This window comes from Hemibagrus wyckioides, linkage group LG13 (assembly GCF_019097595.1).
Source record: "Hemibagrus wyckioides isolate EC202008001 linkage group LG13, SWU_Hwy_1.0, whole genome shotgun sequence".
In the NCBI taxonomy this organism is placed as follows: Eukaryota; Metazoa; Chordata; class Actinopteri; order Siluriformes; family Bagridae; genus Hemibagrus; species Hemibagrus wyckioides.
The window spans coordinates 22045947-22060636 of record NC_080722.1 but is presented as its reverse complement, the minus strand read 5'-3'; the positions used below and the strand labels follow the sequence as shown (position 1 = coordinate 22060636).

At 39.2% G+C, this 14690-nt stretch overlaps 1 protein-coding gene and 1 pseudogene across 1 annotated transcript; one reads left to right on the top strand and one right to left on the bottom strand.

The window, feature by feature from the left end:
• Positions 1-903: 903 nt before the first annotated feature.
• LOC131363701 (sulfotransferase 1C1-like) lies at positions 904-14414 on the bottom strand. The gene is made up of 7 exons (XM_058406489.1): positions 13947-14414; positions 7353-7481; positions 6674-6771; positions 1985-2111; positions 1802-1896; positions 1383-1563; positions 904-1292 (listed from the first exon to the last, which is right to left on the bottom strand). Exons 1-7 carry the CDS (start codon positions 14134-14136, stop codon positions 1180-1182), a joined length of 933 nt encoding a protein of 310 aa, XP_058262472.1. The 5' UTR covers positions 14137-14414; the 3' UTR covers positions 904-1179.
• LOC131363703 (uncharacterized) lies at positions 2122-3937 on the top strand (annotated as a pseudogene).
• Positions 14415-14690: the final 276 nt, after the last annotated feature.

The window sequence follows — 14690 nt, the reverse complement described above, 5'->3', positions numbered from 1 at the left end:
GAGAGAGAGAGAGAGAGAGAGAATTTGCTGCAATTCCACTCTGAAAGCTCTACTTCATGCATTCTTAAATGCAATACCAATGACACTGTTGCTGTTGTGTTGTAGCTTGTTTTTATTGTGTAGTCATGCAGCTGATAAATATAACAGTGGCAGTTTGCAAAAAAATGCTTTGGCCTGTGTCCGCAGACAACAGGCGCTAGCAGCTTTCATGCAATGGCAGAGAATCTGCAATGAGAACTCGTGTTTTTTCCCATTCAGGTAAGAATTTGTGAAAACTGACTGATAGAAAATCTATTAAAAAAAAAAAACTGTTTATGGAAATGATTAAATTAATTGGTGACTCAAGTGGTTAAGGCTCTGGGTCGTTGATCAGAAGATCAGGAGTTCAAGCCCCAGCACCACCAAGTTGCCACTGCTGGGCCCTTGAGCAAGGCCCTTAACCCTCTTTGCTCCAGAGGCACTGTATCATGTCTGACCCTATTCTAAGTGATAACAGGAACAGACTTGTTCCTCTAACGTTCCACAACATTAAATGTAACTATGAACAGACAAAATGTATGAAGTGTCATTCTTTAATTCATTTAAAAAAAAAATGTAATCATTGCCAATTTTTTATTGAGTAAGGGGAACTTTAGGAGGTGCAGCAAACACAACTGTTTATTCTTTATGCATTTATTGTTTGGGTCAAAAATGGTGTAAATGATTATACTGTACATCAAACTATTTTTAAAAACTGTTGACAAATATGGTGCTGCCTTTGGTTAGGAGAACTTACTGCCTTGATTTGCACAGAAATTTGTTTCCAGTTGCATTTTTAGAATATATATGCTGAAGGGTATATTTCTGTCTGTTTTACATACATTATTGTAATTACAGTCAAATATTATATATATAATATATATATATAATATATATACAAATATTTTGCCCTGTCGAGTTCAGATAAGAAATTTGCTATATATGCAGTCATAATGAATAAGGTTAGTACAGGAGTATAAATCAACAAACTCTGACATATTGAATGAGCTTGCTAAGGTTCCTTCATAAATCCATAAATCCTTTATAAAGTAATACTTTCTATAAGATTTGTCACATTAGTCTAAACTATCTTTGTGCATCTGTGTTTAGTGAAGTGTTGATCTCAGCACAGGTTCCGATTCATATAGATCACTTTGTCTTTCATATTAAGGTGCGAAAAGGAACGTCCACATCGGCCATTTGCCTGGCGTAGTCCTCATCAAACATCTGGGACTGAGCTGGTGTGAAGTAGTTGGTCCAGTCTCCAACCTCCCCTGTGAAAAAGAAACACATTAATCGTATGTTAGTGTGACACTGACTTGGGCAGAACCGGGAGAAATGTTATTAATGTTGTACATCCAGACCTTTTCTCATGAAAGTAGATACAGAGGGGTCAAACACTGCCTTTGGGATGAACGAGTAGTTGGCCATTGGGTTGTCCTTCATAACCTTAAAGGATGTCAACTCCACAATCTTATCAATGATGTCATCTGATAGAGACAGGTCCAGGTACTGCATGATCCTCACTATTTCTCTGTGAGGATTCTGAATTTGAAACGAAAATGAGTAAATAATGGATTGAAGATCAACCTATATAAGTAGATCCCAAATAATAGAGACAAAAGACAAACAACAAACCTCTAACCTAATAGTACATATTCATATACATGCTATGCACTAATGATTGTGAATATGTTTCAGTCTGGAAGCCTCCAGGCCATGTTGTAAACATGTACATATTCTTCATTGGTAGAGAAACACTGAATCAATCTCAATCGAATACCTCTTTCATGTCCTCATAGAGAAGGTAAAGAATATTCCTCTTCTCTTTTTCTTTCCAGTAACCTTTCACATGGTCATACCAAGAGCCCCAGGCCACTGGGAACATATTAGTGAAGAAATGCAATTTTCAGGTACTGTACAAGCAACGCATGAAAGAATGAGGAGCAGCATTTTCAAGTCTTACATTTTCCCTTCATGAACTTCTGAACATATTCTTCCCATGGACCTGGTTCTGGCTGAGTCAGATTCATTCGGTCAAAGTGGTAGTAGCTGACCAGGTTGTCTTTAGCATTTCGAGCCACATAAATAACCTGAAAAACCATAGGTGTATTAAGAAAGATGAAGAGTCTGGGTAATAGAAATTACAATTTCTTGCAATTACACCAAATTTTGGTGAGTTTGTTGGTCGTAAATGTAACCAAAAAGCTATTTCCTAGTCTTGTCTAATTTCCACAAATTTCTAACACTTATTACTAGTTTGTTTGCTAGCTTAGATTTTCAAGTAACGCAACAGAAAAGTGTTTGCCCTGCCAATGAGACTGCGAGTTTGAATTCCAGTGAGGCTGCAGCTGACCTGTCCCTAGCAAACAAAAATGCAAAATTGGCCATGGTTTCTGGTTGGGATGTATGTTATATGTTTTCTCTCCCCTGTCTGCCCTGAGAGTCAGTTATTTGGCTTCATATGTCTTGGAGGAAATAGATACAATAGATACAATATTGGATTTTGGCAGATCATCTGATTACAATGTCTTATGATAACATCAATTTGTCACCTTTCCTTTCTATTTGTTTTGATCCCTGGCCACATTTAGTGACACATGGACATAATCCTTTGCCCACATGCTCCCTATACCACTGTCTATCTGGGTGACATCTAAGAGCTGTTCTGAGATCACTGAAACAGGATGGGCTCCAAGCAAAGTTGGTGTGTTGTTTACTGGGTGGAATCTTCCAGTTGGGTCATGTTCAGGTGCATCCTGGAGTGTAAAGACAGCAGTAATTGTGACCCGAGACCAAAAAAGAAGCAAGGCACTTTCTTGAGCGGGCTTGCTATTGTTGCAGGGTTTTACCTAAGTGTTTTGACCTCACCAGCCATCTGACCTACCTCACTGAAAAAGGGACTGCCAGATCTGGTCTAATGAATGTGGGAGGATCTTATGGCCTGTACCATCTGACTGGTAAGTCATTCCTCAGATTACATCTATAATAGCTACTGTTCAACTCGCCAGACTAATACAAGTTAACACATAGCTCGTCATATAGAAACTATGTCTGTTCCCCGATTAGTGAGATTAAAAGATAAATTCGTTAATAACTATCGTAATAATCTTATCACAATTAAACCTGAAAAAGGCCAAATAGGTAAAGAAAAACAATTTCTTAAGTTTGGGCTTCTCAACATTAGATCCCTTGCACCGAAAGCACTTATTATTAATGAAATGATCTCAGATTATAGTTTTGATGCACTCTGTCTTACTGAAATCTGTCTTAGACCAAATATTCATTTTGGCCTAAATGAGTCTACTCTGTCAGGATATTCATATAAGCATGAGCCCCGTCAGACAGGTCGCGGTGGTGGTGTTGCAATCATCTATAATAATTCTCTTACCGTTACTCAGTAAACATACATACATAAAATACATACATAAAACATACATACATAAAAAATCCCTACTATATCTTGCCCTGGCCACCGTGTATAGACCCCTGGGGCCCTACGGTGTTTTTCTTAATGAGTTTTCACATTTACTCTCAGATCTTTTGATCAGTTTTGACAAAGTGTTAATTGTAGGAGACTTTAACATTCATGTAGACGATGCTAACGATGCATTAGGACTCGCATTTATAGATTTACTACATTCTTTTGGGGTTAAACAAAACAATAATAGCCCAACTCATCGTTTTAATCATACACTAGACTTAGTTATATCACATGGGACTGATGTTTCTGATATAACCGTTCTACCTCAAAGCGATGACATCACAGACCATCACCTCTTAGTGTACACTCTACCTGTAGAACATATTAGACACATCTCACCACGTTATAAACTTGGTAGAACTATAACTCCGACCACTATAGACAGATTTACAAACAATCTGCCAGATCTGTCTCAACTTCTTATAGACCCCTAAATGCAGATGATCTAGATAACCAACAGCATAGGCACTATTTTTACCAGCACACTAGACATGGTTGCCCCCATCCGACTAAAAAAGGTCAGAGATAAAACACCTGCACCATGGTACAATAGTCATACTCATGCCCTCAAGAGAGCAACCCGTAACCTCGAGCGAAAGTGGAGAAAAACCAAATTAGACATTTTTAGAATTGCATATAAAGACAGTCTGTCCAACTATAGATAGACTCTAAAAGCTGCTAGGGCTGAGCATCTGAGCAATCTGATAGAAATAAACCAGAACAACCCAGATTCTTATTCAGTATAGTGGCTAAACTAACAAAGCATCAGATTTCTGGAGAGAGTATTTCAGCACAGTTTAGTAGTGAGAATTTCTTCACTAAAAAATTTATAGTATTAGGAACAAAATATTGGATGTTCAACCTTTGACGGCATCCGGTGATCCAGACCAGCCTATAGCTCCACACTTAAAGCTACAATGCTTTACCAGTATAGGGCAGGAAGAGCTAGTTAAACTTATCACCACGGCTAAACCAACAACGTGTTTGCTAGATCCAATTCCAACTAGACTGCTGAAAGAAGTGATACATGCAGCTGGAGAGCCTCTTCTCAATATTATTAACTCCTCGTTATATCTAGGTCATGTCCCAAAATCTCTTAAGTTAGCAGTTATTAAGCCTCTTCTTAAGAAACCGAAACTAGACCCTGATGAAATATCAAATTACAAACTGATTTCAAACCTTCCATTTATATCAAAAATATTAGAAAAGGTGGTGTCAGCTCAATTATGCTCCTTCCTACAGGAAAACAATATCCTTGAAGAATTTCAGTCGGGTTTTAGGCCCCATCATAGCACAGAAACTGCACTAGTTAAAATCACAAATGACTTGCTTTTAGCTTCGGACCAAGGCTACATCTCGATATTAGTCCTGCTTGATCTTAGTGCTGCATTCGACACTATAGATCATAATATTCTCATAGATCGCTTACAAAATCACATAGGCATGCAGGGACAGGCATTAAAATGGTTTAGATCCTACCTGTCTGATCGATACCACTTTGTAGACTTAAATGGAGAACTGTCCAGTGTAGTGCCAGTGAAATACGGGGTCCCACAAGGGTCAGTTTTAGGCCCTCTGCTTTTCTCAGTATACATGCTTCCATTGGGTAACATCATTAGAAGGCATGGGATTAGTTTCCATTGTTATGCCGATGATACCCAGTTATATATTTCATCAAAACCAGATGAAATATCTAATTTGTCTAGACTAACTGAGTGTGTTAAAGATTGGATGACCGATAATTTTCTATTATTAAATTCTGATAAGACAGAGATATTACTTATTGGCCCAAAAACTAGTACACAGAAGCTCTCGCAATTCAGCTTGCATCTAGAAGGATGCACTGTTACCACTAGCTCAACAGTGAAAGATCTGGGCGTAATATTAGACAGTAACTTATCCTTTGAAAATCATATTTCCAATATCACAAAAACAGCCTTCTTCCATCTTAGAAATATTGCCAAGCTTAGGAACATTTTATCTGTATCTGATGCAGAAAAACTAGTTCATGCATTCATGGCCTCCAGACTGGACTACTGTAATTCATTACTAGGTGGTTGTCCTGCATCTTCAATAAACAAGCTACAGTTAGTCCAGAATGCAGCCACCAGAGTTCTTACCAGATCAAGAAAATTTGATCATATAACCTCAATATCATCATCCCTGCACTGGCTACCTGTTAAGTTTAGAATTGACTATGAATTAGCTCTACTTACGTACAAGGCTCTAATTGGTTTAGCTCCCACGTATCTCTCCAGTCTTCTAACACATTACAATCCACCACGCTCTTTAAGATCGCAAAATTCCGGACCTTCTAGTAGTTCCCAGAATATCAAAGTCCACAAAAGGGGGTTTTCGTATTTAGCTCCAAAACTTTGGAATAGTCTTCCTTTGGGGCTCAGACACAGTCTCCCAGTTTAAATGTAGACTAAAGACGTATCTCTTCAGCCTTCATACATCTAACACATCCCATAACCTTGTGCCCAAGTACATCTGATTAAATGCACATTATCATCTAGTACTGCGAATATTATGAACAGCAGCTACGCTAATGCTGTTCCATTGTTTCCCTTCTTCCACCCATCCTGAGGCATACAGAGACTGTGCCGGCTCCAGTGGCATCCGGAGATGGACCAGCTCCAGCCGGGTTCTGCTTGTGAGGATTGGGATATTCAAGCAGCGCCATGGACAACAACCTCCTTATTAATTTACATAACATTATACACATGCTGTATCTGCATCACACAATTGTCACCCAAATGAGGATGGGTTCCCTTTTGAGTCTGGTTCCTCTCAAGGTTTCTTCCTCTTACCATCTATGGGAGTTTTTCCTTGCCACAGTCGCCTCAGTCACCTCAGGCTTGCTCACTTGGGATAACATCTAGGACTGTTTGTTTGTTTGTCTGTTTATATGTTTGTTGTTTTCTTATGTCGTTTCTCATGTAAAGCTGCTTTGAGACAATGCTCTTTGTTAAAAGCGCTATACAAAATAAATTGAATTGAATTGAATTGAATCAATGCAGAAACATCTGGCCTTCAGACATGGGAGACTCCTTCCATAAAAGTTCAATAAATCTCCTTTAGGAAACCTTCACCAAGTCAACAATTACATACATTTCCACATTTACAGTGATGCATTGAGCTGAGATGAAATTCAATGTTTACACTCACCTTGCATTTATTTTCCCAGAATCCTTCTGGCACTAGCTGTATCGGTAGGTGTGTCTTGATGAATCTGGGAGGTTTCATTTTTTTTAGTAGGTCCAGTCCTGGAAAAGAAGTGGACAAAAAGTGAGATTTAAGCAGTGTAGTGAATGCTACAATTGTGCATAATGTTAGAGAAAAAGGCAGGAATTTGTGAGTCCATGGGAACACCATGTTGATAAATGTACACCTGCCCATCCTATTCCAGATTTAGTCCCACTTTGCTGTTATAATGCACAAGAGCATTAGTGAGGTATTTGATGTAGTTAAGGTCAAATGTGTTTGCAGGCTACTCAAGGCTACTCCAGAGTTCTTCCACATCAACCCTTGGCAACCCATGTATATATGGATGGATATATTGTTAACGCTGGAACAGGTTTGGACCCCTTAGTTGCAGTGATGTGAGATCATAATTCTGTATCATACAAAGGCATTCTAGACTGTGTGCTTCCAACTTTGTGGCAACAATGTTGGGAAGCCCACATTTGTTAGTGATAGTATGGTGTGGTGTTTCCAACTGATAGAGATATTACAGTGTTATTAAACAACTTTGTAATCAAATGTCAGAAGAAACATAGCAGGGTTTGGTAAGGAATGCTTGCTTCAGTGGAAGTAAAGAATGTAAATTTGTGACTGCGTATTTTACCTGATGGAATAGGAGGAGGAGAATTGATCTCTAGAAAAGGGAAGCGTGTAATAGTTGGAGCTCTCTTGCAAATCTCAGCATCTCCGTTATGTAGCAGCAAATCTACTATTTCCTGGGTCCATGTGGTACCTGTGTCATGAATGAACACACATTTGACTATAAGCAAATGTAGAACACAGTGTATGTGTAAAGGTGGGAGGGAAGGAGGACTCAGGTGACAGGCAGACGTTGACAGAGCTTGGGGGCTCTTTTTATTTTCAGCTAGCACATTTCATTGCACTTTCAACAACTCAAAGGCTAAATAAAACACAGTCTCAATAGATCACCACTTTCACCTTGTTTAGTGTGTGTGCATTTGTGTGTCTATGTGTCTTATATGCAACCTCTAAAATAAATTATGTCCCTCTCTCTCTGGTTCATGGCAATTATTCCTGAAAGGACAAACAAAACATGTTTATGTAAACTAGCCATGATCACATATGGGTGAGAAGCATCCACTCTCTTGGCCTGTGAACCACCTCAAACTTGAATGACTGATACTAATGAGTGATCTGAGCATTTGCACCCTTTAGATCAGAACAGAGGATTAAGGGGAACCAGACTAGCTAGTTTTGGAGGGTGAGGACCCACTTAATGGCCAGGGATGCCTTCTTGATCATGCTGTATTTACTCTTAATAATACAGCATGGGATGCTCCTCCACCAACACCACCTGGGACAAACTGGCCCCCAGCTCTCTGTCCGACACATCGGTCTGCAGAACAAAAGGGAGAGAAAAGTTAGCAGAATGCAACAGTGACTTGTTGCTTTTATTTGGAAAAAAACTGGTACAACTCTGTCATGAAAAAAAGTGCAATCATATAAAAACAGCCAGGGAGCCCCAAGAACTTCCTCACAACTGCCTCAACCCTTTGGGCTTGAACAGACCATAATTGCTGCAGTCTTGTCAATTGGGGGACCCTAACTGATCAAGCAGTTTATCAATATGTGTCATTGGGTGTCTAATTTAGACAGAGTATTGACTTTTCTAAAGTCTACACAAAAAATGGAACGACCCATCAGCTTTGGGCACTAAGACCATGGGGCTGCTCCAACCACTGTGGGATTCCTTAATTACTCCCATGTCAATTATAGTCTTGAGTCGAACATGAACCATGTTTTTTCTGTTTGCATAACCAATAAGAGCAGGTGTATACAACCACACCTGGAGGAGTCTTGATGTGGTGCTCATGAAGTGTGAGTAACCAGATAGATATGAAAACATTTTGGATAGGGCTGTCAATTGATTCAAATATTTAATCGCGATTAATCGCATGATTGTCATGAGTTAACTCACGATTAATCGCAACTTAATCACACATTTTTATCCATTCGAAATGTACCTTAAATTAATACTTTTTCAGTTTTTAATACTCTAATCAACATGGGCATGGACAACTATTGAAATGTATGTTGTTTATTATTAGTGAAACCATATTCAACACAGAACATGAAGACTAGACATGTTTCAGAGGTCATAGATATTTTTCTTGTTCATGGCTACTAAACATATGAAAAAAAAAGAACATGGAAAACAATTACTTCTTTCTTTGCACTGAGCTCTTTACTTACACAAGCCTGTTAACATTTTCAGATCACGTCTTTTAAACATGCAAAGTGTACATTTATTACTGAAACCACCTTAAATATAGAGCATAAAGAACATAAGCATGTTTTTCAAATAACTTGTTCATGACTATATTAAACACATGAAGAAAAAAACATAACACAAGTTCACATTACATCTCCGCTGAACAGAATCTAGTGTTGTCTGGCTTTGGCGAGGGGCAGGAGAGCTCCCTGCATCAGCTGTAGGCTTCGCCATCAAGTGATATTTTAAACTCGACGTGCTGCGGTGATAACTTAATTCACATCCACAATGAATGCAGACTTTCGTCTTGTCGACAGAACCATCAGATCGTTTTATATATAAAGAAGACGCTTTTCTTTCTCAATTTCGGCTTGCTGCTGCATCTCCCATTTCCCAAACTACGGGAAAGGCCAAGGGTCAAACAGAAAATGCGCGCTGTGTTAATCGCGCGTTAATAAAATTAGTGCCGTTAAAATGAATTTGCGTTAACGCATTAATAACGCGTTAATTTTGACAGCCCTAATTTTGGAAAATTCCTTTTGCAACCTCGCAACCTTTGCTGTCTGTGGTGCGAGAGGTTGTCCCCAAGGGGAATCATGGAGAATTGGGCAGGAACTTTTAGATTAACATCCGGTCCCAGTTTCTTCCTATTAGGAACCACTGTTTATAGAGCCACAGGAAATATGTCTTTTTATGTTTTCAGGATATTAAAGTGGTATGTGCCATGCCTCTGACCACTCATAATCTTCTTCTTCTCAAAGGGCCTTTGCCACTTTATGAGTAATTTAGATCTCTGTGGATAGTACATTATCTTCTTGTACAAATCCCTCTAGCTGAATTCCTCTGACATACGTTTGAGACTGCTGTTCTTGTGCAACAAATTATTTTGTGTTAGCTAACCCACTTCCTGGCCCTCCATATCCCCCTGAAATAGAGCTTGGGAAGGGGATCTTGAAACAAACAGGGAGGAAAAGGAGGAATGGGAGCAAGAGAGAGAGAAAGGAGAGCCTTGTTTCTGATAGAAGTCATGTGACAAACTGTTACTGCACCACAAGAGTGAAGATTCCTTCCATTGCTGACAGGAGTATTTCAGTGCAAATATGAATGTGGCCAATTGCTATGAGGATACAACAGTAAGAGCAATTTTGTTATTAGGGCTTTAAACCAACATAAACCACCATCTAGAATATATAACTGTGGTTTTTCTCACCCTCTTAGTTCCACTTCCACACTTTCTGCTGCTGTGGATGGTCTTAACTCATACACTATATTGCCAAAAGTATTTGCTCACCCATCCAAATAATCAGAATCAGGTGTTCCAATCACTTCCATGGCCACAGGTGTATAAAATCAAGCACCTAGGCATGCAGACTGTTTTTACAAACATTTGTGAAAGAATGGGTCGCTCTCAGGAGCTCAGTGAATTCCAGCGTGGAACTGTGATAGGATGCCACCTGTGCAACAAATCCAGTCGTGAAATTTCCTCGCTCCTAAATATTCCACAGTCAACTGTCAGCTGTATTATAAGAATGTGGAAGTGTTTGGGAACGACAGCAACTCAGCCACGAAGTGGTAGGCCACGTAAACTGACGGAGCGGGGTCAGCGGATGCTGAGGCGCATAGTGCGAAGAGGTCGCCAACTTTCTGCAGAGTCAATCGCTACAGACCTCCAAACTTCATGTGACCTTCAGATTAGCTCAAGAACAGTGCGCAGAGCGCTTCATGGAATGGGTTTCCATGGCCGAGCAGCTGCATCCAAGCCATACATCACCAAGTGCAATGCAAAGCGTCGGATGCAGTGGTGTAAAGCACGCCGCCACTGGACTCTAGAGCAGTGGAGACACGTTCTCTGGAGTGACGAATCGCGCTTCTCCATCTGGCATCTGATGGACGAGTCTGGGTTTGGCGGTTGCCAGGAGAACGGTACTTGTCTGACTGCATTGTGCCAAGTGTAAAGTTTGGTGGAGGGGGGATTATGGTGTGGGGTAGTTTTTCAGGAGCTGGGCTTGGCCCCTTAGTTCCAGTGAAAGGAACTCTGAATGCTTCAGCATACCAAGACATTTTGGACAATTCCATGCTCCCAACTTTGTGAGAACAGTTTGGAGCTGGCCCCTTCCTCTTCCAACATGACTGTGCACCAGTGCACAAAGCAAGGTCCATAAAGACATGGATGACAGAGTCTGGTGTGGATGAACTTGACTGGCCTGCACAGAGTCCTGACCTCAACCCGATAGAACACCTTTGGGATGAATTAGAGCGGAGACTGAGAGCCAGGCCTTCTCGTCCAACATCAGTGTGTGACCTCACAAATGCGCTTCTGGAAGAATGGTCAAAAATTCCCATAAACACACTCCTAAACCTTGTGGACAGCCTTCCCAGAAGAGTTGAAGCTGTTATAGCTGCAAAGGGTGGACCGACGTCATATTGAACCCTATGGATTAGGAATGGGATGTCACTAAAGTTCATATGCGAGTCAAGGCAGGTGAGCGAATACTTTTGGCAATATAGTGTAGGTGCTTACCCAGAACAATTTAATTCCCACCTGGCTTTAACCTCGCTTGCATACTGTATGTAGATTAGTACCTAGAACTGCTGCTGTAATCATAAAGATTGCTTATATTGAACATCTTTTCAAAGCACTTAGTACTGTCTATCTTCCCCTTTCTACGACTCCATGCAGTAGTCATTTATAATTACACTATGCACGGTCATCCAGAGGAGAAGGGGTTCCATGATCAACCTTTCATCACTGTCACCTCCAGCTTGCTCATATAACACCAGGTAATACTGGTCAGACTGGAATATAGTCCATCTAAAATGACATGTTGGCAACAATTCCATTATGTACTGGGAAAAAAAGGTCTCTAATATGCAACCAAGTATAAAATACAGAACAATTAAATATTGGCTATGTTTAGAGGGCTTCTTGAGGTTTTACGAGGTTTACTGAGATTGTACCCAACATTTTAAGGTCCTGTAATCTACTCTTAAATACACCCTAATCAAGCACTTATAATAATCATCAAATCAATCAGTTTGTATTAAAATGAGGTGTTTAAAGCATGCATGGAATTTTAGTAGCGGACAATTCCATTGTGTGAATCAATCATAATTACTACCGATGTCCTCCAGCAACACTGCTTACCATAATACTTATGTTTGAAAAACTAATCCATCCTAAATATAATAGTTTAAGACCCTCAATATATTCTTAGAAAACCACATTAAAAACTGCCCCTGAGGTACTACTGGATTAAATTAGAATAAATTAAAGTCAATTACATTTTGTTTTGGTTTTGAGGAAAACATTATTATTAAGTAATGCTCATTAGGTTTATTATCAGGAATCGCATAGTCCTCATTGCAACTGCACAGTTAATTGGATGAAAACAAGGGTAAAAAAAAGAACAAAATGGTACGACAGATACCAGATTCAGGAAGCCGCCTATACTAGGCAGAGACCTGGATCCAAACCAAACTAAAGGAACAAGAGGCTTAGAAGCAGCAGTGACACAATGCAGGAGCGAGATCTTGTGAAAAATTCTTTGTTTTAAATGCTCTGTAAAGCAAATCTGTTGATTGGGATATAGTGCATGTTATTAGAAGTCAGGAGATTGTTATACTACTTGTGAAGTTCAGCATGTGACGATGTAGACATGACATTTACCAAATAGTATATGTTAGGAAAAGGACCTGTTTTTTTTAATGAAAGAAAAACACAGCCAGCCAATACATCATTATATATGAAAAAAGTAGTAAGAGGACTAAATGAATTCCTTATGCTTCATTCACTACTTGAACCATAGAAGCAGAAGGATTTTGATGTCAGGATCAGTACCAAGAGCAAAGGTCACATCAATAAACTAGAAAAACTAATAAACCTAATATAAAACAAACAGTACAGAGTAGCAGTTTAACTCAACCTGAATACATTATTTATATTGTATACAGATGCAAAAAATAGGAAAAAGAAAGTTTCAGACTTTTTCAGACGTGTGTTCGAGCAGAAGATGTAGACTTTAATTTCTACCGATCTTATTAATTAGCAAAATGAATTAACAGAGGTTTGCATTTTTTGATTTAGTATATAGTTCTGAAATTGATTCATCTCCATTTCTTAGACAGTATGGTTTGGATTAATTCAGGAATTCATCCTGCACCCCAAATGAGTTTTGTTGACTTTCGAGTTAACCATTGATGAATCACTTTAGACTGCCAAATGTGACAGTCTTCCCTTTTTGCACAAGGACATTTAAACCTAACCATTAAAGAATGGGCCTATCAACCTCCGATGACATTTGTGGCATTAAAAGATGATCATTCTGAAATTGTTTTCTGATATTTTCAGGAAATCTTTCATAGTGAACCCAAGTCTGCTGAAACATAAATATTAGGTTTAAATTATTGCACGCTAATATGTTCTTGTTTCCGTATTAACAGCTCATTTCAAGGGACATAAACAGACAAAAAACCTTGCATACTTATTGATGTGGCGAGGTTTTCTGTATACTTTAATGAAACATTTACAGAAGGATTCTGCAGCGTTAGCACTTTGTAACAGAGGTAAAACTGCAACTTTTTTTGGTCTCATGAACTTCAAGAAACAGACAAAAGAGAGTATGGTGAGGAAATGACTGCTTAGTGCTGTGATAACACAAGCAAGGTCATGATATAACTTGTTTCCTGGGCATTTCACAAGAGTAAATATACCTATAAATGGGTAAAACATGTGATGCACTTGCTGTGGTGAAAGAGGAATAAAACGTGTCGTTATAGACATATTCTAAACTTAGTGTTGTTGCACCACCATGTCTTGAATGAATTTCTCATACTGAAGATGTTTTGTCATGCATTCCTTTGTATAGGTCATGATTGTTACATTCTGAATAAAATCTATCATTACTTCCTGAAGCTTCCTGAAACAGAGTATTCTGTGTACTGATCAACAGAAACTGTTATTTTTACCTGCTTTAGGGTAGGTGGAGATGAGCATATCTGATGGATCGGGGCGGAAAGCCCAAATGGCGCTCCAGTTTTGAGCTATCCAGTTCATAAGAGGTACCCCTTGCACATCAACCAGTGGAAAACGATAGAGTGCACCAGCTGCCTTGTTGATGGCTTCTTCATAACTCATTAATTTTTCCTTCTTTTCCATTTTGTATGTTTCCAGATGTTCTAGAGATATTTAACTTGCAACTGCATGCTCTTGTCTCCTTCTTCAACTCTCAAATCTTACTTTCTTTCCTTTTGCAGCTTCTTTATTAGAACTGAGATCCAGGTCCAGGGCTTATTTTCTCTCTTATTCAAAGACACAATGTTTAATAGATGTGTTTATGAAGTTCCTTAATGGTTTCCTCACTGTCCTTTTTTCCCCTCTCACTCCATGCACTTTGTGTCTGTCCCACTGCTTTGGAGGTTCCAGAAGAGCTTAGCTCTTTAGGCACCAGTGGTCAAATTCCACATTTTTCATTTCTGTCTTGGCTTAGGGAGCGTCTGACACATTGCGTTTTCATAGAAAAGTGGAGAGAGGCCCAACAGTGTGCACACAAGAGATATGTATGTAAAGCTGGGGCTAATATTAGAGCCCAATAAAAATGTTCCCTTGAATGTGAACTGTCTTTTACTGTGAACAGAGGTATGAGTGTGTGAGACTCCAGCAAAACAGCAAAACTCTTGGAATTCAAAGTAACATCATTAAATGAATGGCAT